At 38.2% G+C, this 26038-nt stretch overlaps 1 protein-coding gene across 8 annotated transcripts in view; it reads right to left on the bottom strand.

Moving 5' to 3' along the window:
* The window catches only part of Scmh1 (Scm polycomb group protein homolog 1), a 224630-nt gene that overhangs the window by 128858 nt on the left and 69734 nt on the right, over window positions 1-26038 (bottom strand). For 5 of the 8 annotated variants that reach the window (XM_045149869.1, XM_045149867.1, XM_045149865.1 and 2 more), the window contains 2 exons: window positions 13570-13640; window positions 464-698 (listed from right to left, as the gene is read on the bottom strand). In XM_045149869.1, the coding sequence (XP_045005804.1) occupies window positions 464-698; window positions 13570-13640 (306 nt within the window). Of the gene's footprint in view, window positions 1-459; window positions 699-13569; window positions 13641-14490; window positions 14633-26038 lie in introns of those variants that run through there. The other 3 variants (XM_045149870.1, XM_045149871.1, XM_045149874.1) reach the window with 3 other exon arrangements.

The following is a 26038-nucleotide window of genomic DNA, read 5'->3' as shown; positions in this document are numbered from 1 at the left end:
TTGTTTTGGTTTTCGAGGTAGGGTTTCACTCTAGTCCAGGCTGACCTGGAATCCACTATGGAGTCACAGGGTGGCCTCAAACTCATGGTGATCCTCCTACCTCTGCCTCCCGAGTGCTGGGATTAAGGGCGTGTGCCACCACACCCGGCAAACTTTGTGTCTTTTGAAGTAGATTAAATGGAAAAGTAATCTTCCATTTTCTTCTCTCAGGGTAAGTGAGCACTGGCCAAAAGAGTAAGGGTGCAGCTTCTTATTAGGATAAAAAAGGATGTGAAGAGAAGCTTGGATATTCTAAGCTAATGAAAAGATAGAAATGCCTAGGTTTTTCATTTCATTTCATACCTTGGGGGGTTATAAAAAAAGAATAGGAATGTGAATGTGACCCTAAACTTTCTTATAACAGGATGTATAATTTTTGGGATCTAATTGATTAGAGTGAACATAGCTAGGTCTAGTTACTCACCCAGAGGGGGCTGCAGCATACCCCCATTCTTCTCACAGTTCCCAATAGGCTGGATTTCAGCTGAGTCAACCAGTCGCCAGAAGTCATTCTTATTGTCACTACCATCAAGGCGCAGGCGGAGGCGGGCACCTGTCAATCCAACTACTGTGGCAATACAGGTGGATGTGGTGTTCCTGGGGTCCTGTGCTTCCAATTTCATACTGATCTTGAACTCGTTGCTTGGAGGTGTGTAGGACTGCAGAGAACAAGCCATGGGGTTAAGGCAGACTAAGAGTAACTGCATTTTCAATAGTGATGCTCAGAGATGGAACATGAAATGTATGTGTTGGACTCAAACCAGTTACAATTGGACCAGGGACAACCAGTGTGAATTCTTCCTGACCACTTAGAAAAAGTTTCATACATACTAGGCTCTAGAAGGGAAAAAGGGTTACTTTTCCTTGAAAGTTCACATATGGTTACTCATGCTGATAAAAGAAGGGATAAGTGTGCCTCATAACATCTAGTTACTTAAATACTTTCTCGACCCATCTTCTCCAACTCAATGTCCCTCCGGATGTAACACTTTCTTTTCAGGATCACAACACCCCATTAAACTGCCATATCCTTAGTATCTTTTCATTGAATAAGTGGTCTGTATTGCATATCTACTATGCAGACTACTGGGAGTGCACTTGTTTCCTTTGTTAACATTAACTATAAATCAGCTAATATAATTGTCATAAAATAAACTGTAAGCTTTGCTTAGTCTTGACATATGTATATACCTATGTACTATATATATCTGTGAAAACATTACCAGAACCAAGACAATGAACACAGCTCTCATATTTAAGTTCTTGCATCTCCTTTTTAATTTCTTTATCTGGCGTTTTCCAGACCCCGATGTCCAGGCAACCACTGATCTACTTTCTATCACTGTGGACTGCTTTAGACCTTCTAGTCTTAGATGGAACCATGGAGGACATTTTTTTTTTGTCTAGCTTTTTCAGTAAGTATAGCTATTCTGATATTCACCAATATTGTTGAACATAAAACAGGCTGAATATACCTAGTCTGAAATACAAAATGCTCCAGAATCTGAAGCTTTGCTGCTACAAGTGGAAAATTGCCTATCTGACCTTACATGATGGATTATACACAGATGCACAGAAAATACAGTATAAAATTACCCTCAGGGCATGCATTTAAGTAATATATAAAACAAGAATAAATTTTATGTGTAGACTTGGATCAGATCCATATTTCATTATACATGCAAATATTCCAAAATCTGAAAGCTAAAACTCTGCTGGTTCAAAGAGTTAAAAAGACACTACTGGGGGCTGGAGAGATGGATTAGTGGCTAAGCGCTTGCTTGAGAAGCCTAAGGTCCCCGGTTCGAGGCTCAATTCCCCAGGACCCACATAAGTCAGATGCACAAGGGGGCGCACATGTCTGGAGTTTGTTTGCAGTGGCTGGAGGCCCTGGTGCGCCCCATTCACTGTCTCTCTCTATCTGCTTCTTTCTCTCTCTGTCTGTCACTCTCAAATAAATAAATAAATAAATAAGGACACTACTGGATCTGACAACCATTTCTTTTTCTTGCTGAATACTATGCCATATGGTTTGCTTCTGGTTTTTGGCTATTATAAATAAACTTGCTATGAACATCCATATACATATCGTTAATGGAAATACACAAATGTCCATTAATATCTGTGAGGAATTAGTTCAAGGATGTCAGTCAAATGCCATAATCTACAAATGCATATGTCCTTTATATAAAATGTTATAGGCTCCTCATACAACCTATGCAAATACTCCTACAAACTTTTTCTCTTCTCACATTAGTCTTTCTATATAGCATAGTCCTAGATATGTAGCAGAGCTCTAGCACTCACAATGCTCCTGAATGCTGGGATTACAACATATACTATCATGCTAAGTTCTCCAATATATTGTAAATGATATCTTTATTACATATAATTAATGTAACATATAATATAAATACCTTGTAAATATTTTTTTAGTGTATTGTTTAGAGAATAATGACAAGAATAAGAGCCAAAGAGAAAACAACAACAAAAAGAATAAGACCCAATACACGTTCAGTACATTTTTTTTCATATGTGTATGTGTATGCATGTATGTATGTGCATATATATATAATCTCACTCTGTAGCCTTGGCTGACCTGGAACTCACTCTGTAGACCAGGCTGGCCTCAAAGTCATAATGATTCTCCTGCCTCAGCCCCCTCAAGTGCTGCAATTACAGATGTGAGTCATCACACATGGCTTTTCCACAGTATTTCTGATTTGCATTGAGTGAGTCCACAGATGTAGAACCCAGAGGACCTCTTTCTTTTCTCTTGTAGAAACATTTGAGTGGAATGGCTAGAAGATATGGTAGTTATACTTACCTTTTTAAAGTACTTAATTCAATATTTTATTATATTCATAGTTGTACAAATATAAAACTTATCTAAATTTATAATCTGTTTATCATCCTCCAAAAAGAAAGCCCATAGTCATTGGGAATCTCATTCCCTTTCTCTTAAGTCCTTATAAACTACTAATCTATTTTTTTCTGTGGATTTTCCTATCTTGGACATTATAAATATATTTAATTGCCTATATAGCTAGTATGTGTGGCTTTTTTCACTGAGCACGGCAATTTCAAGGTTCACCCACAGCATAGGTATGTCCATGCTTAATTCTTTTTTTTTATTTAACTTTTTTTTGTTTATTTACTTGAGAGTGACAGAGAGAGAAGGGGGGAGAGAGAGAAATAGAGAGAGAGAGAATGGGCACACCAGGGCTTCCAGCCACTACAAACGAACTCCAGATGCATGCGCCCCCTTGTGCATCTGGCTAATGTGGATCCTGGGGAATCGAGCCTCAAACTGGGGTCCTTAGGCTTCACAGGCAAGCGATTAATTGCTAAGCCATCTCTCCAGCCCCTGTCCATGCTTAATTCTATTCCACTACTAAATATTACATATTACATTTAATGAATACACTATGCTTTACTCATCAATTGATGGCCTTTTTTTCTTCTTTGGATATTATTAATGCAATGTGATGAATATTTATGTATTTTTGTATGGACATAAGTTTTCTATCTATTGGGTATATACTTCTTAGAGGGACTGCTGGGTCATGTGGTAGTTCTGTTTGACTTTCTGAGTAACCTCTGAATTGTTTGAGGAAGTGACAAGATTTTATAATGTCAGCATTAGTATATGGATCACTTCATATTCGCATTGCTACTGTTTCCTTTTAAATCATCTACTGGATATAAAATGGTATGTAATTGCAACTCTGATTCATATTTCTTTAATAAAAATGTTGAATTTATTTTAAATATGGCAAAATATGCATTTGGATTCTTTTCCCATTTTAAAGTTGTATTGTCTTTTGATTGTTGAGTTGTAAGGATTCTTTGTATTTTGGATATAAATTGCTTACTGGATAAATGATTTGTTTTTTTTTTAATTTTTTTGTTTAATTTTATTTATTTATTTGAGAGCGACAGAGAGAGAAAGAGGCAGATAGAGAGAGAGAATGGGCGTGCCAGGGCCTCCAGCCACTGCAAATGAACTCCAGACACGTGTGCCTCCTTGTGCATCTGGCTAACGTGGGTACTGGGGAATCGAGCCTCGAACTGGGGTCCTTAGGCTTCACAGGCAAGCACTTAACCGCTAAGCCATCTCTTCAGCCCAGATAAACGATTTGTAAATGCATTTTCCCACTGTATGGGATTCACACATTTTTGCTTTTTTGATGATGGCCTTAGAAACAAAAGAGCTTTTTTTTTTTTTTTTCCCCGCCTGTTTTTTGAGGTAGGGTTTCACTCTAGCCCAGGCTGACCTGGAAGTTCACTATGTAGTCTCAGGGTAGCCTTGAACTCATGGCAATCCTCCTCCCTCTGCCTCCTGAGTGCTGGGATTAAAAGTGTGCATCACCACGCCCAGGCTCCAAAGAACTTTTAATTTTGTTTTGTTTTGCTTTTCCAAGGTAGGGTCAAGCACTTGGTCAGACTGACCTGTGGCTTGTTCTTGCTTTTACTAAGATCTTGAGGTGAATCATTAAGATTTCATTTTATATCTTTTTACTTTTTAGTGTAGGAACTCATTGCTATGAATGTCCCTCTTTTGACTGTTTTTGTTTTAATTCTCAGGTTATGCTATGTTTCATTTTTCTTTTCTTTTAAAAAATTGTGTGTGTGTGTGCCTCTCTCAATGTCTGTAGGAGTGACTGGACAACCTTAAGGTGTCTATTCTTTCCTTTTTGAGACAGGGTCTCTTTTGTTTTGTCACTGTGTATACCTGTATGCCAGACTATCTTTTCCTGTGAACTTCTGGATTTTCCTGGATTTGACTCCCATTATGGTAGAAATAAAGGGATACAAATGCATAGGCTACTTTGCATCTGGCTTTATGTGGGTGCTGGTGGGCACTGAACTCTGGCTAGCAGGCTTATAAGCAAGTACTTTTATCTTCTGAGCCATTTCCCCAGCCCTCAATTTTCATTTCTTTCAAGAATTTTTAAATTTCCTTCAGATTTCCTCATTGACTTGTTTTTCATTTGTATACCTACTCTTTAAATGGGATTTATATTTGTGTGTATACTTCATGCTGCCATAGTGTAACTTTTTCTACTTCTGGGTGTAGGACATTTTGTAAGGCTGATATTATAAGCATGAGTTCCCTTTATTTTGATTACTAAGTTCTGAAGAATAGCTTTGCTGGGTCAAGTGATATAGATTGGCAGTTATTTTCTTTTAATACTTGAAATAAATCATCTTATGCCCTCTTCAAGGGATTGAGAAATCTGTTGTTGATTTAATGAGGTTTCCCTTAAATGTGATTTAGTGTTCTTTTTTCCTTCAGATTTAAAAATTCTTAGTTCTGTACTTTTGACAGTTTTCCTATAGTTTATTGTAGTGAGGATTTTTCTGGTCATGTGCAGTTGGGATTCCAGAGGCTTCTAATAACTGGGTGCTCACCCATGTCTTTCCCAGTATTAAGGAAGCTTCTTGGTAAGTTGCCTATGCTCTTAATCTTTAGTATTTTCCCTTTATGTACATTGATAACTGGACATTAGATCTTTTCATGGGATCCCAAAGAACTTGTATGTTTTCTTCATTCTTTTTTACTTTTTCCTTATTTCTATCTGAATGAATTACTTCAAAGGACTTGTCTCCAAGCTCCAATATTCTTTCTTTTGCTTGTCTGTGGCTTTAGTCTGTGGTTAAGGCTTCCATCTCAACTTTATCTGATTTATTGCTGAGGCCATGAAGCTCAAATTATACCTCAGAATGTCACTATGGGTATGAGAGTAAGGGAAATTCAAGAGCTCTTTCTCTACTGTATTAGCAACTAGAGTCTGTGTGCAGTGCCAGGAGAGGTTATCAGGACACATGTGGGCAAGTACTTCAGTGCTAGAATCCATGTAAAACTCTATTCCCAATCTCAGAGGGCAGTTCCCCAACCCCCTGGCTCTCGCAAGTGGCAACCTCCACTCCCACCCATTTTAACATGTGATGTCCAATGTGAAGCTTTTTTGGGGTGTTTCTGCCAGTCATTTCTCCAAGCCATGTCTGATCTGTGAGGCAATCACCCACTGAGTTAGTGTAGTAGAATGTCTGTAGGGTCCCAGAATTGGGATATGTGTTCTTGAAGCAGTTCAAATTCAGTCTCTTTGAGGTAGGGTCTTGCTGCCCAGGCTGACCTGGAATACACTATGTAGCCTAGACTGGCTTTGAACTCATAGCAATCCTCCTACCTCTCTTTTAGAGTGCTTGGCAAAAAGGTGTGTGTCACCACACCTGGCAAGATATTTTTCCGAAAGTTTTATGTAGCATTTTTACCTGCCTTTTCACGTGGGATACTGCTATGTAGTCTTCTTCCATGTCTGCTTGGCTATGACAGCAGATATATTCATTTTATGGGACCTTTATCTTAAATCTAGAATAATCTACATAGAATCTTTAGTAATGTATTTCCTTAAATGTTTGAAATAATTCATCAATTAATTCACTAAGGCCTGGAATTTTCTTTGTAGGAACACTTTTAAGTATGAATTCAAGTTAGAAATAGTGCTATTCATGTTTTCTATCTTGACTAAGCTGTAGTGATCTGTAGCATTCGTAGAACTTAGCCATTTCACTTTACTTGTCAAATGTAAAAGGGTATGCTTGTTGACACTTCCTCATTTTCAGTATCTATGGAATTCATATTGCTTCTCTTACTTCAGACACTAGCTATTTGCACATTCTCTTTTATTCTACTTTTTGGTGGCATTAGAGCTTGAACTCAGGGTTTTGCACATGTAAGAGAAGTACTCTTTGCAAAGGACCAATTTTTTTGTTTCAATTATCTTCTCTATCATTTTATGTATTTTATTTATGTTCTAATTTTTATTGTTTCCTGTCCTCTGCTTACTTTGATGTTAACTTCTTCTTTTTTAAGTCTCCCTATCTTTCTTTAGTGGAAGATAAGAGCATTAGTTGAAGATTTTCTACTTCTCTAATATGAGTGTTGAGTGCTATAAAGTTTCCCCGAAGCACTGAGTTAGCAGCAGTCTACAACTCCTGCGATGCTCTGTTTTCATTTTCATTCAATTAAAAATACTTCCTGATGTCTCATAAAGGGCTTCTCAGCATTCTTGGGATAGTTTCCAAATATTTGGAGTTATATCACATAAGTTTCTAATCTATTTTTTAAAATGTAATCCCATTATACTTACAGAACATAATTTTTAGTGCTTAAATCCTTTTAAACTTCCCTTGCTTTTACTTTGTGGGCTGGGCTGTGGCCTATCTTTTCTTTTCCTTGGATCTAAGTCACATACTATTTATTACATTAATAACTTACGAACTTGGGAGGATTTAGAAACAACTATGTCTAAAGCTTGGAATTTTGTTGTTGATTTTCTATCTTGGGCCATTAAACAGGAAGAAAGGTTCATAATTGTCTGATAATAACCTTTTTAGAATATAGTTACTTAGGTAAACAGAGAAATTCTGAGTCAGAAACAATTTTTTTATTAGTTATGGACATACTCAGTATGTAAACAGCACATTATTACCATTCTTTCCCTCATCCCCTCCCCCCCTCCAAAGGGACCCTCCTCCTTGGGGAATGCCAGTCATCCCCAGGGATATTGTGGGTCGTGCATCATGGGGGACGCCATCAGTTATGGGGAAGAGGCAATGTCTCTGTGCATAATGTTCCAACTTGTGGCCCTAGCAGTTTTTCAGCCCCCTCTTCTGCAAAACTCCCTGAGCCATGTTGGGTTCGCTTTAAGTCACTTCAGTGATCGGCTCTTAGGAGACTCTGGAATAATTTTTAACCTTCAACAGCACTTTGGGACTAAAAGTTAACTAGCTCTTGTGGAAAAGAGGCAAGCCATCCCATTTGTGGGTAGTTAAGTCCCTCTTCCTCATCAGTGCTTCTTAGGCTCAAAGTAGGTCCTAGAGCTCTGTCTGGACCAAGAGGCAAACAGCCATCATTCAAAGTGCCTGCCACAATCAAATTACAAAAAGGAGAGACTTATTGACTCCCACTTTCGTAAGTTCCAAGTCTACTGATTTTCTCCAATGCATTACAGCTGTGGGAAGATAGCATATTATGGTAGGAATGTGTAGTAGAGCAAAACTGCTCACCATGGAGGCCAGGAAGCAAAGGAGGGGAAGAGAATGTGTCCCACAACCTCCTTCAAAGGCGTAATCCCAATGATCCAAAGAGCACAGTGTCTCCCATTAGGCACCACCCTGGGCACCAATCCTCTAAGCTATGGGCCTTTGAAGAATATTCAAGATCCAAACTATAGTTCTCATATGGTCTACCTTGATAAATGTTCTGCATGCATTTGAAAAGTATCTATATATTTTGTTGATGTTAGCCAGGTAAATGTCCAGCTGGTTTCTATGTGTCCAATAAGTTGGTAGTGTCACTACAGTCTACCACATGCTTATTTTATGTCACTTTTCTATTGCAGAGAATATTTAAAGTCTGGCTACAGACACACTTTATATTTTTCTTTATCTCCAAAGATGCCATCAGTTTTTACTTCATATAAGGACTGATACCTTTACTATTACAAACTTGCCTTCTTTGTCCTTATATTTCCTCTGAAATATACTTTAACATATAATCATGTAAGCTGTCTTGTGGCCAATGTCAGTATGGCATAACATTTTCCATCCTTTTACTTTATTATTATTATTGTTATTTTCTGAGGTAGGGTCTCACTCTAGCCCAGGCTCACCTGGAGTTCACTATGTAGTCTCAGGGTGGCCTTGAACTCATCATAGTGATCCTCCTGCATCTACCTCCAAAGTGCTGGGATTAAAGGCATGTGTCACCATGCCCGGTTTTTTATTATTACTTTTTTTATTTTGAGAGAGAGAAAGAAACACAGAGAGAAAATGGGTGTGCACCAGGACATTTAGCCTGCTGTGAATGAACTCCAGACGTGTGCACCCCCTAGAGCACAAGTGCAGCACTGCGTGCTTGCCTCACTGCGTCTGGCTATGCTGGACCGATCTGAACGTGAGTTCTTAGGCTTTGCAGGCAAGCACCTTACGTGTTAAGACATCTCTCTAGCCCCATACTTTCACCTTTAACATACTTGTCTTTATAGTGAAAAGCAAACTTCTTGCAAGCAGTATCTGAATTGGATCTTCCCTTTTATCCTAATATGTCACTCAGCTTTTTGATTAAGATGCTTAGGGCATTTATATTTAGTTTGAGTTTTAACATGGCTGGATTAACTACATTGTCTTGCCCTTTGTTTTCTATTAATTCAGTTGTTGTTCAAGGATTTATCATAAACATCTTTAACTTATCATACTTTATCTTCAAATAATTACTTCAAACATTACTTTATGTATATGAACTTTACAATAGTATAGAGTTCTCTCTTCCTGCCTTTATGTTGCTATCACACATATTATTTATATGCTACTACCATAATACATATTTATATTTTACAGGTTTAAATAATATTTTACATATGCATTCTTTTGTGTGCATGTATGTATGATCCTTAGTGTATACATGTGTGTAGATGTATGCACATGTGTGCAGAGGTCAGAGAACATTGGATGTCCTCTTATTGCTCATCCATCCATTTCTTTCCTTGAGATTAGGTCTTTCCCCCAACCTAGAGCTGCTGTCCATCAGTGAACCCCAGTGATTCTCCGGCTTTTCCTCCCATACCCCATTGTAAATTGGGGTTACAGACAAGTGTGACAAAGCTCAGCTTTTTTTGTTTTATTTTTTGAGGTAGAGTCTTACTCTTGCCCAGCCTGACCAGGAATTCACTATGTGGCCTCAGAGTGGCCTCAAACTTACTGTGATCTTCCTACCTCCGCCTCCTGAGTGCTGGGATTAGAGGCATGTGCCACCCCACCCAGGTAAAGCTCAGGTTTTTATGTGGGTTCTGGGGGCTGGGTCAAACATGACAGTCTCTGGCTTGAATGGACCTCATGCTTAAGTACCAAGCACTCTTAAATGCTGAGCTATCTCCCCAGCCCTTACTATATATTCTTACTGCAATTTCTAGTAATGTCATTCCTTTGTATAAAACTTATTCCATCAGGCATAATTTTTCTTTTGCTTAATATGTGTAATGTATGTGTGTGGTACATTAATATTCCTGGCAGTATGAATCTATTAGTAAAAAATTCCTTTAGCTTCTGTGTATCTATCTTTACTTTTTTTGCTGGGTATAGTATTCTAGGTTTGTAAATTGTTTTTTGTTATTCCAGTACTTTAAAGATGTTGCTCAAGTTTGTTCTTGCTTACATTGTTTCAGACCAGAAATGGTATTATTTTTACCTCAATTTTGTTCTATGTGAAGTTTATTTGCTCAAGTTGTTTATTTTTTACATGTGCATGTGGAGGCTAGAGGTTGATAGTGTCTTCCTCCATCTCTCTCCTCAAAAAAAATTATTTGCTTGTATGTATGTGCCTGTTTGTATTTATGTACTTGAACATGCCAGGGCCTCTTGTTGCTATGAGAGAGTACATGTCTGGGATTACTAACTAGGTGGCTGAGGAATTGAACCTGGGTCAGCAGGTTTTGCAAGAAAACGCCTTTAAATGTTAAGTCATCTCCCTAGCCCCTCTTGTCTTTATTTTCACTGAGTTATGGGCTTTCTCCCAAGCACAGAGTTCTCTGATTCAGTTAGTCTAGCTGGCCAGCTTACCCTGGGGATTCTCTTCTTCACTTTCAGTGCATGGGGATTGCAGGTGGCTGCTATGGCCACTGGCTGACATTTATATGGGTGTTAGAGATTCAAACTCTGATCCTCATGCTTGTGTGGCAAGCTTTTTTTCCCCACTGAGCCACCTTCCCAGCCCCTATTCTAGCTGCTTTTAAGGTTTCTGCAGCAATGGCTTATATAGTTTAATCATGGTTTGCCTTGGTCTAGTTTAGTTCTCATTCCTTACTTTGGGAATTCACTGAGCTTCTTGAATGTGTAGATTTATATAGTGATTCTCATTTGTTTATTTGAAAAATTTTAGCCATATTACTTCACATACTCATTTTTTCCACCTTCTCTTTTTTGAGAATGCCAGTTATATGCATACTTGGCCACCTAAAGCTATCCTATGGTACACTGGTGATTGTTTCATTTTTTTCTGAATTCCTTTTTCTTTGTATTTTATTTTGGATAGTTTTAATTGTTGTCTTCATGTTTACTAATCTTTTCTTTTACCATTAATATTATCCTTTGTATATTTTATTTTATTAGTGATATTCATACCACTAGGTCAATATGAGTCTTTAACTTTCATTTCTCTGCTTAATTTCTGAACATATCAAGAAATTAAAATAATAGTTTAACCAGATGTGGTAACACACACCTTTAATCCCAGCACTTGGGAGGCAGAGGTAGAAGGATCACTACGAGTTCGAGGGCAGCCTGGAGCCAACAGAATGAGTTTCAGGTCAGCTTGGGCTACAGTGAGACTCTATCTCAAAAAAAAAAAAAAAAAAAAGTTTAATATGTTTGTCTGTTATTCGGCAAACTATTCTCTTTACTACTGATTGCACTTTTCTGTCTCTTCACATGCCCAGTGGTCTTTGTATGTTGGGCACTGTGAATTTTATCTATTGGGTACTGAGTATTTTTGCAGTCCTGTAAAATTTCTTGTGCTTTGTTTCCAGATGAAATTAACTGGGAACAGTTTGATCCTTTTGATTACCACTTTTATGATTTGCTAGGCAGGTCTAGAGTATTGCTCAGCTTATGACTAATTATTTCCTCTTATCAAGAAGTCCTTCTTAATTCCCAAGACACAATCATTAAGAAACGTTTTAGTTGAGTTGCTGGATCTGAAAGTATCCTCAGTCCTATGTGAGTGCCCAACTCTTCCTTCTGGTACTTTCAGATAGCTTTCTTTTTGGCCTTGGGTAGTTTTCTCATGCGCATGCACTCACTCAACAATAGCACCATCTTGCACACTTGAGGATCTTATGATTTTCTTTTTTCTGTGAAGGCCTATCTTCTTTAGTACTTTGTTCATTTCCTTGAACTAGGAGTCTACTAGCTCAACATGGTTCCTCTTTTCTGGGCCATAATTTGGAAACTTGACTTGAGGATGGCAAGTCATATAGTTCTCAGCTCCTTTGTTTCCCATTTCTCAGATCACTGTTTAGTTGCCTGATCTTTCATGACTTGAAAACTATTACTAGTATATTTTGACTTAAAAATGTTTTTGGTAGATATATGTATTCGGTCTGTACTATTTCAAATAAACCAAAAACTTTTTCTTGGACTAAACTCAAACTTAAAGTGAAATGTTGACAAGGGAATAATGATTACTAGAGGAAGAGAGAGAGAAAGAGCTAACTTCCTGATGATATGATCTGTTTATCAACAGGACATTTTTTAATAGCCTCATTACATAGTGGCATAATCAATATCACCTGCATACTGTCTGGAACTCCTCTTTCTATACAGAAGCTATTTGTGATGAGCTTCAAATGTTCACCAGTGGGACTAGCTATCAATGTTTTAAAGAAAGGTAAGAATAAAAACATTAAGGAAAAAGAATACAGGGAGCCAGGTGTGGTGGCACACATCCCAGCACTTGGGAGGACCCCTGTGAGTTGTTCAAGGACAGCCTGGTACTGCAGTGAGTTCCAGGTCAGCCCAGGATACAGTGAGACCCTACCTCGAAAAATCAAAAAAATAAAATAGAATATAGGGAAAGAAAGGAACATGACTCCACGATTAAGAACTATTTTAGGCTTATAGTTCTTTCTCATCTGTCTGAGTTAAGAGCTACAGTAAAAAACTGCAATTTAAAAAAAAAAAAACAGAGTAACCTTAAGGGTCAAGACAAAAAGGTGTGACTTAGATGGACTTTAGGAGAACACCTGCAGCTGAAACTCACAGTGATCAAATGTTACTTATTTTTTTAGTTGTATGTGCATGTATATGTGTATAATATGTTGTGTGTGTAGTGTATGCATGTTTATTGTCCCCATGTAGCACCCCGTATGTTCACTTGAGGCGGGGTCGCTTAGTTGCACTGGCTGGTGTAGAACACTGGGTGTCTGGCTCCACTGCTCTTCTGCCTGGTCTTATTTGTAAGCTGGAGTCTTTTTCTTTTTTTTGAGGTAGGGTCCCACTCTGGTCCAGGCTGACCTGGAATTAACTCTGTAGTCTCAGGGTGGCCTTGAACTCATGGCGATCCTCCTACCTCTGCCTCCCGAGTGCTGGGATTAAAGGCGTGCACCACCATGCCCGGCTGGAGTCTTCTTTTACTGATTCCAGACCTTACAGCACTCCAAAGATCCTAGGGTCTCTGCTCCCCTATGAGACTGGAGTTATATGAGCATGCAGCCATGTCCAGCTATTTTATGTGGGAGTTGGTGATTAGTACTTAATCAGTCTTAAGCCCTCATGTTCACACAGGAAATACACTTAACTACTGAACCATCTCTCCAGCCCCAAATTTTACTTCTTGAGTTCCTCCCATACCAGTTTATTTGGGGGCCCTTAGTTAAGAAGTCAGAGTTCCTACTTCATGTATCCATTGTTTAAGCACCAGGAAAAAAGAAAATCTCCCATCTACTAACAATGTTGAGAATCAATTACCTGCTTGAAGCAATGAACAGGCGCTGGGACTGAACATGTTTCTTTTAGGTATTTGTCCCAGGTAAAATGACCTGTAAAGGAAATAGAAATCTCTATCACAGTCAACTTCCTAAAAATGTTTTGGGGATGTAATCTACACTAAACATTAAGCCATTTGCAGACTGGTTTTAAGCATAAAACTTCTTTTTTCCTATTTGGACTTAAAGTAAGGGGAAGAATCCAGTTACTGAGTAAATTTTTTAGATATTTTAAAATCACGGTCTCAAGATGACATAAGGTGTTTCTCATGTTAGTCCCTAAAATGAAAATGGTTTTTATTTTTTAAGTGTCAAGAAGCCCATGAGAAACAGAAGAGGCAGAAAGTAATGGTGAGATTATTTTTGAACAGCCTAACTCTTTGAGAGGTCCTGCACTGCTATCAGTTTCTAACACCCAAAGTGGTTGGATCTCATCACCTCAGCTCAGCAAGAATGAAGGAAAGACTATCTGGAGACATAGGGTGAGAGAAGTTGAGGCAAGTGGAAGCCAGATCAATGAGACAGAGTTAGGTCATCACCTTTTAAACTAGCTTCTCATATCTTCCCCAATTCCACCCCCATTCCAGCCACCGCCACTACTTTGAGGTCCAAAATTATAAGGATCTGAGAATATAGCAAATGGAGATTTGGGAAGCAGTTCTGATCACAGTAAGAAAGAATAAGTTAGGTTGCTTATGACTTCTTCAGCCTAATATGGCCTTAGAGTATCTTAAAAGAATAAAGAACAATGTGTCAGAGGAGCATCTGTCAAGGTGACACTATGCTAGGGCCGGCAAAACATGTAAGGGGTGGATGTTATATACAGATACCATTGGACCACAAGCAATCAACAAGTTCTTTATTTCAAAGTTAAGCCAATTTGCAATTTCCCCCTAATACCCACCTAGAGGTGAGCCCATGATGGAGCAGGGAAGGTCCCAGAGACTCTCACAAGCTAAAACACTGTAGCAAACCAGCATTCTTGAAGTGTCCTCTGTAGTGGAGCAGCACAAGGCCCCTTTGGGCCATGCAAAAAGCACTAGATGCTGGGAATAAAAATGAGTCACTGAATAATGAAATCTAAATCACTCCAAAGATGATGCCAAGACTTTATATTCTACTGACTTTATAGCTTCTGTTTAAAAATCAGCCCCTTTCCCATCATCCTTAACACAACCAAATAGGGTTGACCCATAAATCATTATCAGTTCTGAAATATTTTACAATTTGGCCAGTGATAAATCATCATGACCAGTCAGTTCATAGGGTAAATGAGATGGCTATTTTTCTGGAGAGAGCATTTAAAGAGATTATCAGAATTTAATAAAGAATCTTCTCTTAGCTGAGAAGGCCTTAAGTCAAAGACTGAGTACATCTCATCATTATTTGCTGTTAGAAAAAGAAAACATTACAGATTATTATTCCATTTCTATAAATGAAAGATTAAGTCAAATAGTAAGACTTGGGCTTCACTGAACTGAGACTCCTTAACTCTAGTATCTATGATAGCAAGTTCAGTAAGTCCAAGAGAACTTTTCTATGCTGCAAGAAATGCTCCATTATTTGTGCTATCTAATAAGATAGCTTCTAGCCACTGAACATTTGAAATGTGGAACTTAAGAAACTAAACTTTAAATTTTATTTGATTTTAATGCATTTAAAACAACAGGTGCCTGATAGCTAATGATAGCAGCACAGGTCTAGAGGCTTGGTCAATTGTGAGTGATTGCTTGTGTTAGCTTGAGCTCTGAAAAAAAAAAAAAAAAAAAAAAAAAAAAAAAAAGGTACCTAAGAGCTTTTGGTTTTAAGAATTATAGCAGCATTAATTACAATTTTCTATTACACATACCAACCATGGTAATCAGTTTCTGATGCTGTAAGGTAAAAGGGCTAGAAACCTCAGATTTTATACCACTTTAGGAAATCCCGTATAATAACCTGGTTAAAAGCAGTCCATCCACTCTGATGGCTAAATAGTTAGAATCATACCTAGGTTAGTTTTCAGTTTCTTGGCTTGTCTATTTAAGGCTTTGCACCTACCATCATGTGCTTTTTTTTTTTTTTTTTTTTTTTTTTTGGTTTTTCGAGACAAGATCTCACAGGCTGGCCTCAAACGCACAGTGATCCTTCTACCTCTGCCTCCTGGAGTACTGGGATTAAAGGCATGTGCCACATCCAGCTGCTATCAGGTAAATTTCAGAACAGGTCAGGATATCTGCACACCTTTATCATGCTCATCATAAAGTCAGGTATCACAGGACTTCCCTATCTGACAGCTCTCAATCACAACAGAAGAGACAGTGAGCACGATGCAGATCAGGAATCAGTAAAGGCAAGCTCATACAGTTTCATGTGTGGAAGCTATATTGTCTATGTCATAAGTACTAGACTTTGCCACTGCAGCAGTGTGATAGCAGCTAAAGACAGTACGCAAATGAAAGAGAGCAAGCCTACATTCTATGAAAACTACTGAGAAAAGCAGGGAACAGGCTAAATTTGTCTCCCAACTAGTAGTGTGCCATTGTCTAAATCACTAATCCTAAAGCCATATTCCTACATATGTCTTTTCTTCAAAGTTTAGGGCATCATTTTCAGAAGTTATTCAGTACTTAGTAGGCTTCAAGTACTGCTAGATAAAAACCTTGTGTCTAGAAAATACTGATCAAGTTGTAAAAATGTGATTTAGTCACATATGTAATAGAAGATACTGGCTAACAGTTATTTCTTCAGCTAAATGTCAGGTAAATTTACACTTCCATGCCTCAGTTTATTCATCTGAAAGATGGAAGTAACAGTCCAATTGTATGCACAATCTTCATCTGGAAATCTTCTTCCAAGTGAAAATAAGTGTATTAAGTATTAGGGAAACAAGACAGACAAAGTTCTTAAATTCATGTTGTTTTCTATATAGAGATAAGTGGAGATATTAAATAAGTAGCAACACAGCTAGGCAGTATAACATGGATCCCTGACCTCATGTTTCCAATTTTAGTATATGAGCTGTTGAAGGGAGCAAGTCTCCACCAACATGGAATTTATAGTAATTGTAGTGTATGGTAAGAAACAACCCATGGGTAAGTGAAGGTGATAAGTATTTGAAAAGAAATAAAATGAGGTACTGTGATAGCAACTGTGAGATATCTTAGTGAACTTAGGGACATATGCTCTACAGAAGAAATATTTTTTTTAATTTTTTATTTATTTATTTGAGAGCGACAGACACCGAGAGAAAGACAGATAGAGGGAGAGAGAGAGAGAATGGGCATGCCAGGGCCTCCAGCCACTGCAAACGAACTCCAGACACATGCGCCCCCTTGTGCATCTGGCTAACGTGGGACCTGGGGAACCGAGCCTCGAGCCAGGGTCCTTAGGCTTCACAGGCAAGCGCTTAACCGCTAAGCCATCTCTCCAGCCCAACAGAAGAAATATTTGAGCTCAGACCTTACAAATGAGAAAATGGAAGCCATACATAGCATTTATTATCACTATTTAATAAGTGCTTTGTAAATTCTAGCATGCACTATATGACAATTACAATTTTTAATAGGAAAATAAGGTTCTTTCCTTGAAGGGGCCAACAAATTATATAAAAGTACCTTTTAAAGAAAAAAGGGGGAGCTGGCTCAGTAGTCAAGGTGCTTGCTTGCAAAGCCTAGCAACTCAGGTTTGATTCCCTTGTACCTACATAAAGCCATATGCACAAAGTAGCCCATGCATCTCGAGTTTGTTTGCAGCAGCTGCAGGCTCTGGTGTTTGCACTCATTCTCTCTCTTTACAAATAAATAAATAAATACATAATTTTGTAAAAAGTAAAAGAAAAAAGGCACCCTATGGGCTAGGGAGATGGCTCAGTGGTTAACAGCACTTGCTGCACAAGCATGAAGACCTGAGTTCAATTTATTCATTTTTTTAGTTCTATATTTTATTTTTACTTATTAATTTGAGAGAGAGATAAAGAAATAGGCAGGGGGAAAGAGAAAGAATGGGCACACCAGGGCTTCTAGCCATTGCAAACGAACTCCAGATGCATGTGCCCCCTTGTGCATCTGGCTTACATGGGTTCTGGGGAGTTGAACCTGGGTCCTTTGGCTTCACAGGCAAGTGCCTTAACCACTAAGCCATTTTTCCAGGCCCAATTAAGTTTTAAAATTTTATTTTTGAGGTAGGGTCTCATTCTAGCCCAAGCTGACCTGAATGAATATGAATTTGTTCAATATATATTTTCAAAATATATATTCATTCAATAAATATTTATTTAGTATCTGCTACCATATGCCAAGTCAAGATTTTAGCACCAAGTTTTCAAAACGAATAACAATACTGCCAAAGTCAGTGTCCCCCCTTATATTCTAAGGGGAAGTATAACAAACAAGCTAATTTATTTATTTACTGGCTACTTAGGCTGACTACTATTCTGGACATAGTTCTTCTTAATACCTTAGTTTGTTCCACTTAAATATGGAAGTCAAATCCCTAAGGCAAAAAGATAATCAATGTCTTTAGGTTAGAAATCCTATTCTACAGCTTCCTCCCATAGATTAGTGCGGCTTTCAGCCTTAGTGAGAGAAGCCTCTTTTTGCAGTGGGTAGTGGTTAATGTAGAGACTCATAACTGGTTAAAGTGCTGAGAATATATAACTGTGAGTGCTGCTCAGCCCAAAATGGACATGCAAGGCTCAGGAAACAGGGAAAGAAGAGGCAGAAAGAACATAAAAGCCAGAGGAAGGGGAAGAGTACTGTGGAACAAGTCTTTCACATAGGACATGGCTGTTGCACTCATGAACTCACAGGAGCTGTGGTTACAACGTACAAGATTGAGAAGGTCAACATTTTGACATGAATGTGAAGGGGTTCATAAGGTCTCACAGTTCCCTGAGCTTACTGGTAGTTAATTATTGTTGGGTAGGAGAGATACTTTCTTCAGTCATTTAGTCACCATTAAGCTGCCTATCTTCAGGTAAACAACCCCTTATCCATACACAAGTAAGTAACTCTAATTAAACTCATTGGGTCACAAAAAAAGAAAAAAAAAGAAATACTACTCTAAGATTACTGTCTAAATATCGTTTCATTATGTATATTACCATGACTTTATAAAACCCAACAACAACTGAGTGTTAAAATGAAAACATGTGTTTTCTAATTTTAAAGGTGTATTTTTGTTTATGAATGCTTTCAAGATGATCTCTGTTATGGTTAGTCTTGATTGTTAATTTGACTGAATGAGAGATGCCAAGATTACTCAAGCTTCCTTTTGGGCATGAATATGAGGGCATTTCCAAAAAGACAGTATCATGAAGGCTCTGACCTAATCAATGGTTTAATCTACTGATACATTCAAAATAGGAACACACCACTGGGAGGTGGTGAAAATGTGGAAAGTAGGGCCTAGAGCGATTGCTCAGTGGTTAAGGCACTTACCTCCAGAGCCTAACAACCCGAGTTTGATTCCTCAGTACCCATGTAAATCCAGATGCACAAAGTGGCACATGCATCTAGTTTGTTTGCAGCAGCTAGAGTACCTGGCACACCCATTCTCATTCATTCTACCCCCCCCCCCACCATACACACTCCTTGCAAATAAACAAATATTTTAAAAAAGAAAAAGTGTGGGAAGTGGGGCCCAGTTGAAGGAAATGGGCCACTGAACATGTATCCTGAAGGGCATATTTTGGCCCTGACCCCTTCCTATTACTTCTTTTTGCTCCTTGACTGCAATAAGATTATCAGCTTTCTTTCACATTGCCCTTCTTACATGGCCTTTCTGCTTAGCATGAACCTAAAAGTAATGGAGTCCCTGACCATGGACCAAGACCCCTGAAACTGTGAACAAAATAAGTTTCCTCCTTTAGATTATCTCTGGTATTTGTTACAGAGACAAAAAGACTGACTAAAACAATCTCCTTAGAGCAAACTCCAAAGAGTAGGATTAATAAGCCAACTATGGATATTTTAGATTTTGATATGATATATACTTCTGAAATATCCTCTAGAAATTCTATACTAATTTCTATTACTATCAAAAGTACATGAGTGTGTTTCCTACACCTTTGTTAAAACTCTAATCTTCATAATTTTTTTTGAAATAGGATCTCACTTATGTAGCCAGGCTAGCTTGGAAATTTGGTTTCTACCCCAGGCTGATGACAAACTAGTAATCCCTCTGCTTCAGCCTCCCAAATACTTAGATTATAGGCACATACTACCATGCCTAGAAATTTTGATAAATCTTGATGATAAAAATAAATATTAGTGTACTTTTGTACTTTTTTGCAGTTCTGTAAAGATCTTTGTTTTTTGTTTTTTTTGCCATTTCTTTACTTCTCATACAACCTTTAATTTCCTCATAGATTCTAAGAGGTCTTTGTAAATTCAAAATATTAGTCCTTTGTCTTTCATGTGAGTAAGGTGTTTGTCTTAGTGTGGTAATATTTGTTCTTAAGTTTTCTATCTTTTATGGTTTCTTATTTTTCATACTATACCTTTCTCACTTTAATATTAAATATTTATCCACATGTTTTCAAGGATGCCTTGGTATCATTTTATTTATATCTTAAGTGTGTAATCTATTTGCAATTTATTTTATGAAATAAACGAAGCCAGGATCTAGCCTTCCATTTTTACTCTTATTCAATCAATGTATTTCAACTTCATCTACTGCATGAATCATCTTCTCTCCACCTATTTGGAATATTGCCTTAGTCTTATACTAATTTCTTATATATTCTTATATCTACTTCTAGAGTTTTTTTCTGTTCTTTTCATCAATCTATCATAGCACTAAGAACATTCTGCTTCATGTCATTTTATAATCATTTAAATATCTGCTAGAACAACTCCTTTCCATAAGTCACACCTGCAAGTCTGTATTTTCTTAGTATTTTTCAAGTGATTAATAAATGGCAGCATGTTCATCTCTAATAAAACTCAGTTATTCCAAAACGTCTAAAACTAAGTAATAGTATATATAGTAATTCATTCTCAAAATGGTGCTTATAGTCCTTTAAAATCATTAGCTTGATATTTTTAATGATTCATCTAAAAATAAAACATTAAGCCAAAAATAATTTCTGAAAACAAACAAAAGGAACTGAAGTGTATCATTTGTGCCCTTCAAAATATACCAAGAGGCTACTTTTTAGCTAGAAGCAAAGAGCTCATCAAATACCCTGGGTGAGAAGAAAGGTTTTAAGCAGAAGTTCAGTTCCCAATATCAATGCAATGGTCTCATTAATATACATTTCTACCATCTGGTTTATGGTTTTGAAAAATTCATGCACAGAAGAACATGTGTGATTTAATATGTACAGTCTTTCATCAAATGCCTAAAGGCTGGAACAGAAGGCTGGTTGCTTCAGTAACATTTTCATGTAGCTTCCTCATTGAAAGAGAAAAAGATAAAAAAGAAGTCATTAATGGTACTTTTATTTCATAGAAATAAAACATCTAGAAAAAGCTTAGTCCTCTTTTTAGGCAACAATGAGAGGCTTAGGTAAGAAGAAGAAATCAGTCTTTCTGGAGGATGTAGGCAGGTAACCGAATGAGAATGACCTGGAGTTGGGACACTTCAAAAATACAGAATTATACTACTCAAGCTAGGGAGGATCTGAGAATTTCCCAAAACAACTTTTAGGTATCTTGTTTGCCCACCTCCCCCATACCTGGTAACTAGCACTCAGAAAAAATACGATTGCTTTTCCTATCTCCTCACTTCTCTATATCTTATAATAACCCATTTAAATTTTTCTTATTTATCACATCTCTGTAAATGAGTTATGCAAACTCTTTATGGATACAGACTATTTAAAAAAATTTTTTGAGACAAGCCCAACAGACTGGCCTTTTTTTTTTTTTTAATGCAAGTGAGAGTACACATGCATATATGAGGACATTGGCAAGCCAAGGCCTCCACCATTGTAATGAAGCTCCAGACACATGTGTCACCTTGTGCACATGTATGACCTTGTGCACTTGTGTCACCTTGTCTGTCTGGCTTACAAGGTATCTGGAGAGCCAAACATGGGTCCTTTGGCTTCAGAGACAAGCACCTTCACCGCTAAGCCATCTCCAACCCAGGGGACCTGGAATTCACTATGCAGTCTCAGGGTGGCCTCAAACCCTCACTGATCCTCCTACCTCTGCCTCCAGAGTGCTGGGATTAAAGGTGTGTGCCACCATGCCTGACTTAGGGACTATTTTTTATTCCCTTTCCATCTTCACTGTTTAATGATAGTGCTTGATACTTAGTAGAGGCTCAATACAAATTTTTCAGTGAATGAAAGTAAAAGAAGCAATGAAGCAGCAGTCCTACTCAATCCTAGGCTAGTAAGATGACACGATATACTTGGAGATACAGCACTCCAGAGTCAAAATGGTAACCACGTGGTAAAGTGATCCAAAACCATTGTCACCCAAGGAACAACTAGAGGAGCAATGCATGAACAGCATGCATGAGTAAGAATGCAGTCTCAGAGCCATTTCCTTATCCATGCGTCCAAGAAATACAGTATTGTACCAGAGCACTATCATGACCAAAATATTGCCCTTGTCATGATGAGTTTCCATCTAATGAGGGTCAGAGACTAAATAGTACACTACAGAATGTTGTGGTGAGGCCTGCAATTGGAGAGGTGGAAGAGCACCTGGCAGGTTTATGGAAGGCTTCTAGGAGGAAGTAACTTACGCTCCAAGTGAAAGTATAAAATGATAGTTAAGAAAAGGAAACTATCAGACAGAAAGAAAAGCATATGTATAAAGACTTGGAGCTGATAGTTTTTAGAACTGGATTTTTTGGCATAGCTGTTGGGTAGGGTTCAAATAAAAAACTTAGGAAAGTAGCTGTAGATAGAGGCAGTGTTCACATATCAGATTACCCCTGATGTAATGTTAATGAAAAACCAAATACTAATGGGTTTAGGGTACAATCATGCTGGCTGCAGTGTTAAAAGTTAGACTAGGAGGGAAGAAGGCTAGGGGGTGAGCATGGAAGACTAGTTAGGAAGCTGTGCTAAAAATTTAGGTGTGTGCTGGACATGGGGGAGCATGTCCGTAGTCCAAGCACTCAGGAGGCTGAAGTAGGAGGATCACCAGGAGTGTCAAAGCCAGTCTGGGGCTACAAAATGAGTTCCAGATCTGCTTGGGATAAAGTAAAACCCTGTCTTGGAAAACAAAACAAAATTGAGGTATGGATGGAGCTAAGAAAGTGGCAGAGTGGCAGTCCTTAGAGGTGCTTTCTAATAACCGGAGGGTTAACTCGCTTCTAACTGGCCCTAAAAATCAGAATATGTCTAACAGAAATTACAAGGAAACATATTTAGCTCAAGAATTATGTAACATGAAACAATTTATCTGAAGAGGCTGTATGTGCTCAATAGTTTTAGGTATTCATGATAAGACATTTAATGAGAAATTCAAAATGTCAAAATATGGAAATGCTGGGTCAAAGTAGATGGTTATCATCATTATTTTATTTTTGAAGAACTGGGAATGAAAATCAAGGGCCTTTATGCTAGGCAAACAATATACCAGTGAGCTATAGTTCCAGCCCTGTGAACCAGATGATTTTAGAGCCTTGTCCACCATGAAGGTTCCACAAATCTGCTCTAATGCTCAATGGACAAGATAAAATACGCAGCCTTAACTTATATCAGCAGATGTATCTGTGTTACTAATATTCTTATGAAGAAAACTATACTTTCATATTTTATATAAAATGAGTTTCATCATTCCATATCAACAGGCTCTTTACAACATTTCTAGAGCTGACACTGAACTTAAATTGTTATTATTTACATTAACAAGACCAAGATGAGTAGCAGCTATCACTGAGTTTCTTTCCTTTGCCTGATGATGCCAAACTAGCTCAGTTATCTTTCATATTCACTACAGCCTATCGAGTCGGTTTTATGTTCATTTTAAGATAAGGAAATGTGTCAGAAAGACTAATTTGCCTGAAGTAACAAAACTAATGAGTAATGAGTAGTGAATAGGAATTGAACCCAACTGTCTGACTCTTGCATCCTTGTTTTTCCACTTACACACTATGGTGTTTTGAGTGTAAAATGTCCCCTGTGGACTCATGAGTTTGAGGGCTTAATATCCAGTTGGTGATGCTATTCAGGAAGGTTGTGGAACCTTTAGGAAGTGAGCTTTGTTGGAGGTAATGTCTCACTATGGATGGGCCTTGAGATGTTGCAGTCCAGCTTGCTGTCTCACTTTTTCCTCCCTGTGGATATGATACTGTGATGCCAATTTTCTGCTCCTGTCATATATTCTAGCCATGATAGATTATATCTCCTGGAACTGTACTAAACTGAATTAAACTCTTTCCTTAAGTTGCTTCTGGTTGGATATATTGTCCCAGCAACAAGAAAGTAACTGATACAAAAAATTGGTACCAAGAAGTGGGGCTGATAATGGTGAAAAAGCTGACCATGTAGTTACCCTTTTCAAACTGGTCTGCCAGAAGAATGTGGATGGATGCTGTAAGCAGAGCTTAATGGACTATTCTTGTGGGGTTTTGGAAGAGCAGAGACCAAGAGTAATGTGAACTGTGGTGGCTTTACTGATGAGGTTCTAGATGGGAAAAAGGAATTTATCAGGACCTGGGCTAGAAACAGTTCATGTAACGTTCTGGCAAAGAAACTACTATATTCTGGCTAGCTGAACTTTAAAATAATGGAATGATGTGCTTAGTGTAGGAAATTTCAAAGCAGAAAAACACTGAGTAGATGACATGGCTTCTCTTTGCTGCCTTCATTCAGCTTTACAATGCAAGAGAGGAAAATACATAGCAAAAAGATATGAAAAAAATACAAAGTTTGAAACAGAAAGAAATATAAGTAAATTTAAATATCCAAACCCAGAAACTGAAGCTATTTAGGTTATAGTTACTAAAGAGACCGTTATCATTAAAGATAAGCCAAATGCTCTGCATTGAAACAACAGAAAGAATGCCCTGAGAACAAGACCTAATTCATTGAATGCTCAAACTAGTAAAAAGGAAAATTCTTTTGAAAGGAAAAGGCCTGAGGGGAGAATGTTGAGAGCTCAGTTCCCCAAGGTCAGTGTACACAGGCAGAGAGAGTAGTATAACTGTGGTCCAAGGCCAGGCTTCATTTGGATATAGTAACAGAACTTGGCAATGGTCCCATATACTGGATTTGGGTTCATGGAAAACCCAAAATATAGGAGGCCATGGAATATCATCACAGTTCCAGAGAGCCACTAAAGCTAAACAATAATGAACCAGGGCTGAAGTCTGCAAGGAGATCCTGTGGGGCCACTATGTACGGCTACAAAGTGAACCCTAAGTTGCAGTAGAGACTTTGGATTTTGCAAGGCCATGGGACACCTGTAAAGAAAAGTTACAGGCTCAGGGAAGATCTGCCCCTTACAGGGAGGATACAGGCAGCACAGCTGGAGGGGCAGAGCTATGCCAAGTCTTTAGAACTCAGAGAATTTCATCACAAGTCTCAGACACTGGACACTGAGCTGTAGGATTTCATGATTGCCTTGCTGCATTTTGCTTTTGCATTGGTCCAGTATTTCCTTCCAACGCTCCTATTTTTCTCTTTGGAATGGGAATGTTTATTCTGTGCCATTATATGTTGCAATCATGTTATTAATGTTTAGATTTTACATGCCGCATAGTTAAGACACTGCCTTGATTCTCAGCTGAGACCTTAGCCTTGACTTGGGAGGGTTTTTTGTTGTTGTTATTGTTTTGTTTTGCAAGGTAGGGTCTCAAACTCACAGCAATCCTCCTACCTCTGTCTCCCAAGTGCTGGGATTAAGGGTGTGCGCCACCATGCCCAGCCAACTTGGGAGTTTTGAACAGTGTTGGGCCTGGTAAAGACTACAAGGACTTTTTTTTGTTTATTTTTAAATTTTATTATTTATTTATCTATTTGAGAGGGACAAAGAGAAAGAAAGAGAGAAAATGGATGCATCAGTGACTCCAGCCACTGTAAGCAAACTTCAGACACATGTGCCACCTTGTGCCTCTGGCTTATGTGGGTGGAGAAATCGAGCCTCAAACCGGGGTCCTTAGGCTTCATAGGCAAGTGCTTAACTGCTAAGCCATCTCTCCAGCCTAACTACAGGGACTTTTAAGAGTTGGCTTAAATGCATTTGTACCATGAGATGGCCATAAATCTATGGTGGTCGGGGCAGAATGTGGAGGTTTCAGTGTAAAATGTTCCCCATAAACTCATGAGTCTGAGTACCTAATACCCAGTTGGTAGTACTATCCAGGAAGGTTACAGAACCTTTAGTTATTGAGCCTTGCTATAGGAAGTGTGACACTGAGGGCAGGCTTTGTAGTGTTATAGCACAGTCCTGTTTGTTATGGCTCTCTTTACTTCCTTCCTGCAGATGTGATGTGATGCCAGTTTCTTCTCCTGGCATGATAGACTCTGCCCTCTGGAACTATAAGCTGAATTAAACCCCTTC

Source organism: Jaculus jaculus, chromosome 5, assembly GCF_020740685.1.
Source record: "Jaculus jaculus isolate mJacJac1 chromosome 5, mJacJac1.mat.Y.cur, whole genome shotgun sequence".
In the NCBI taxonomy this organism is placed as follows: Eukaryota; Metazoa; Chordata; class Mammalia; order Rodentia; family Dipodidae; genus Jaculus; species Jaculus jaculus.
The sequence above is the reverse complement of the archived record's forward strand: the minus strand, read 5'-3'. Positions and strand labels throughout refer to the sequence as shown.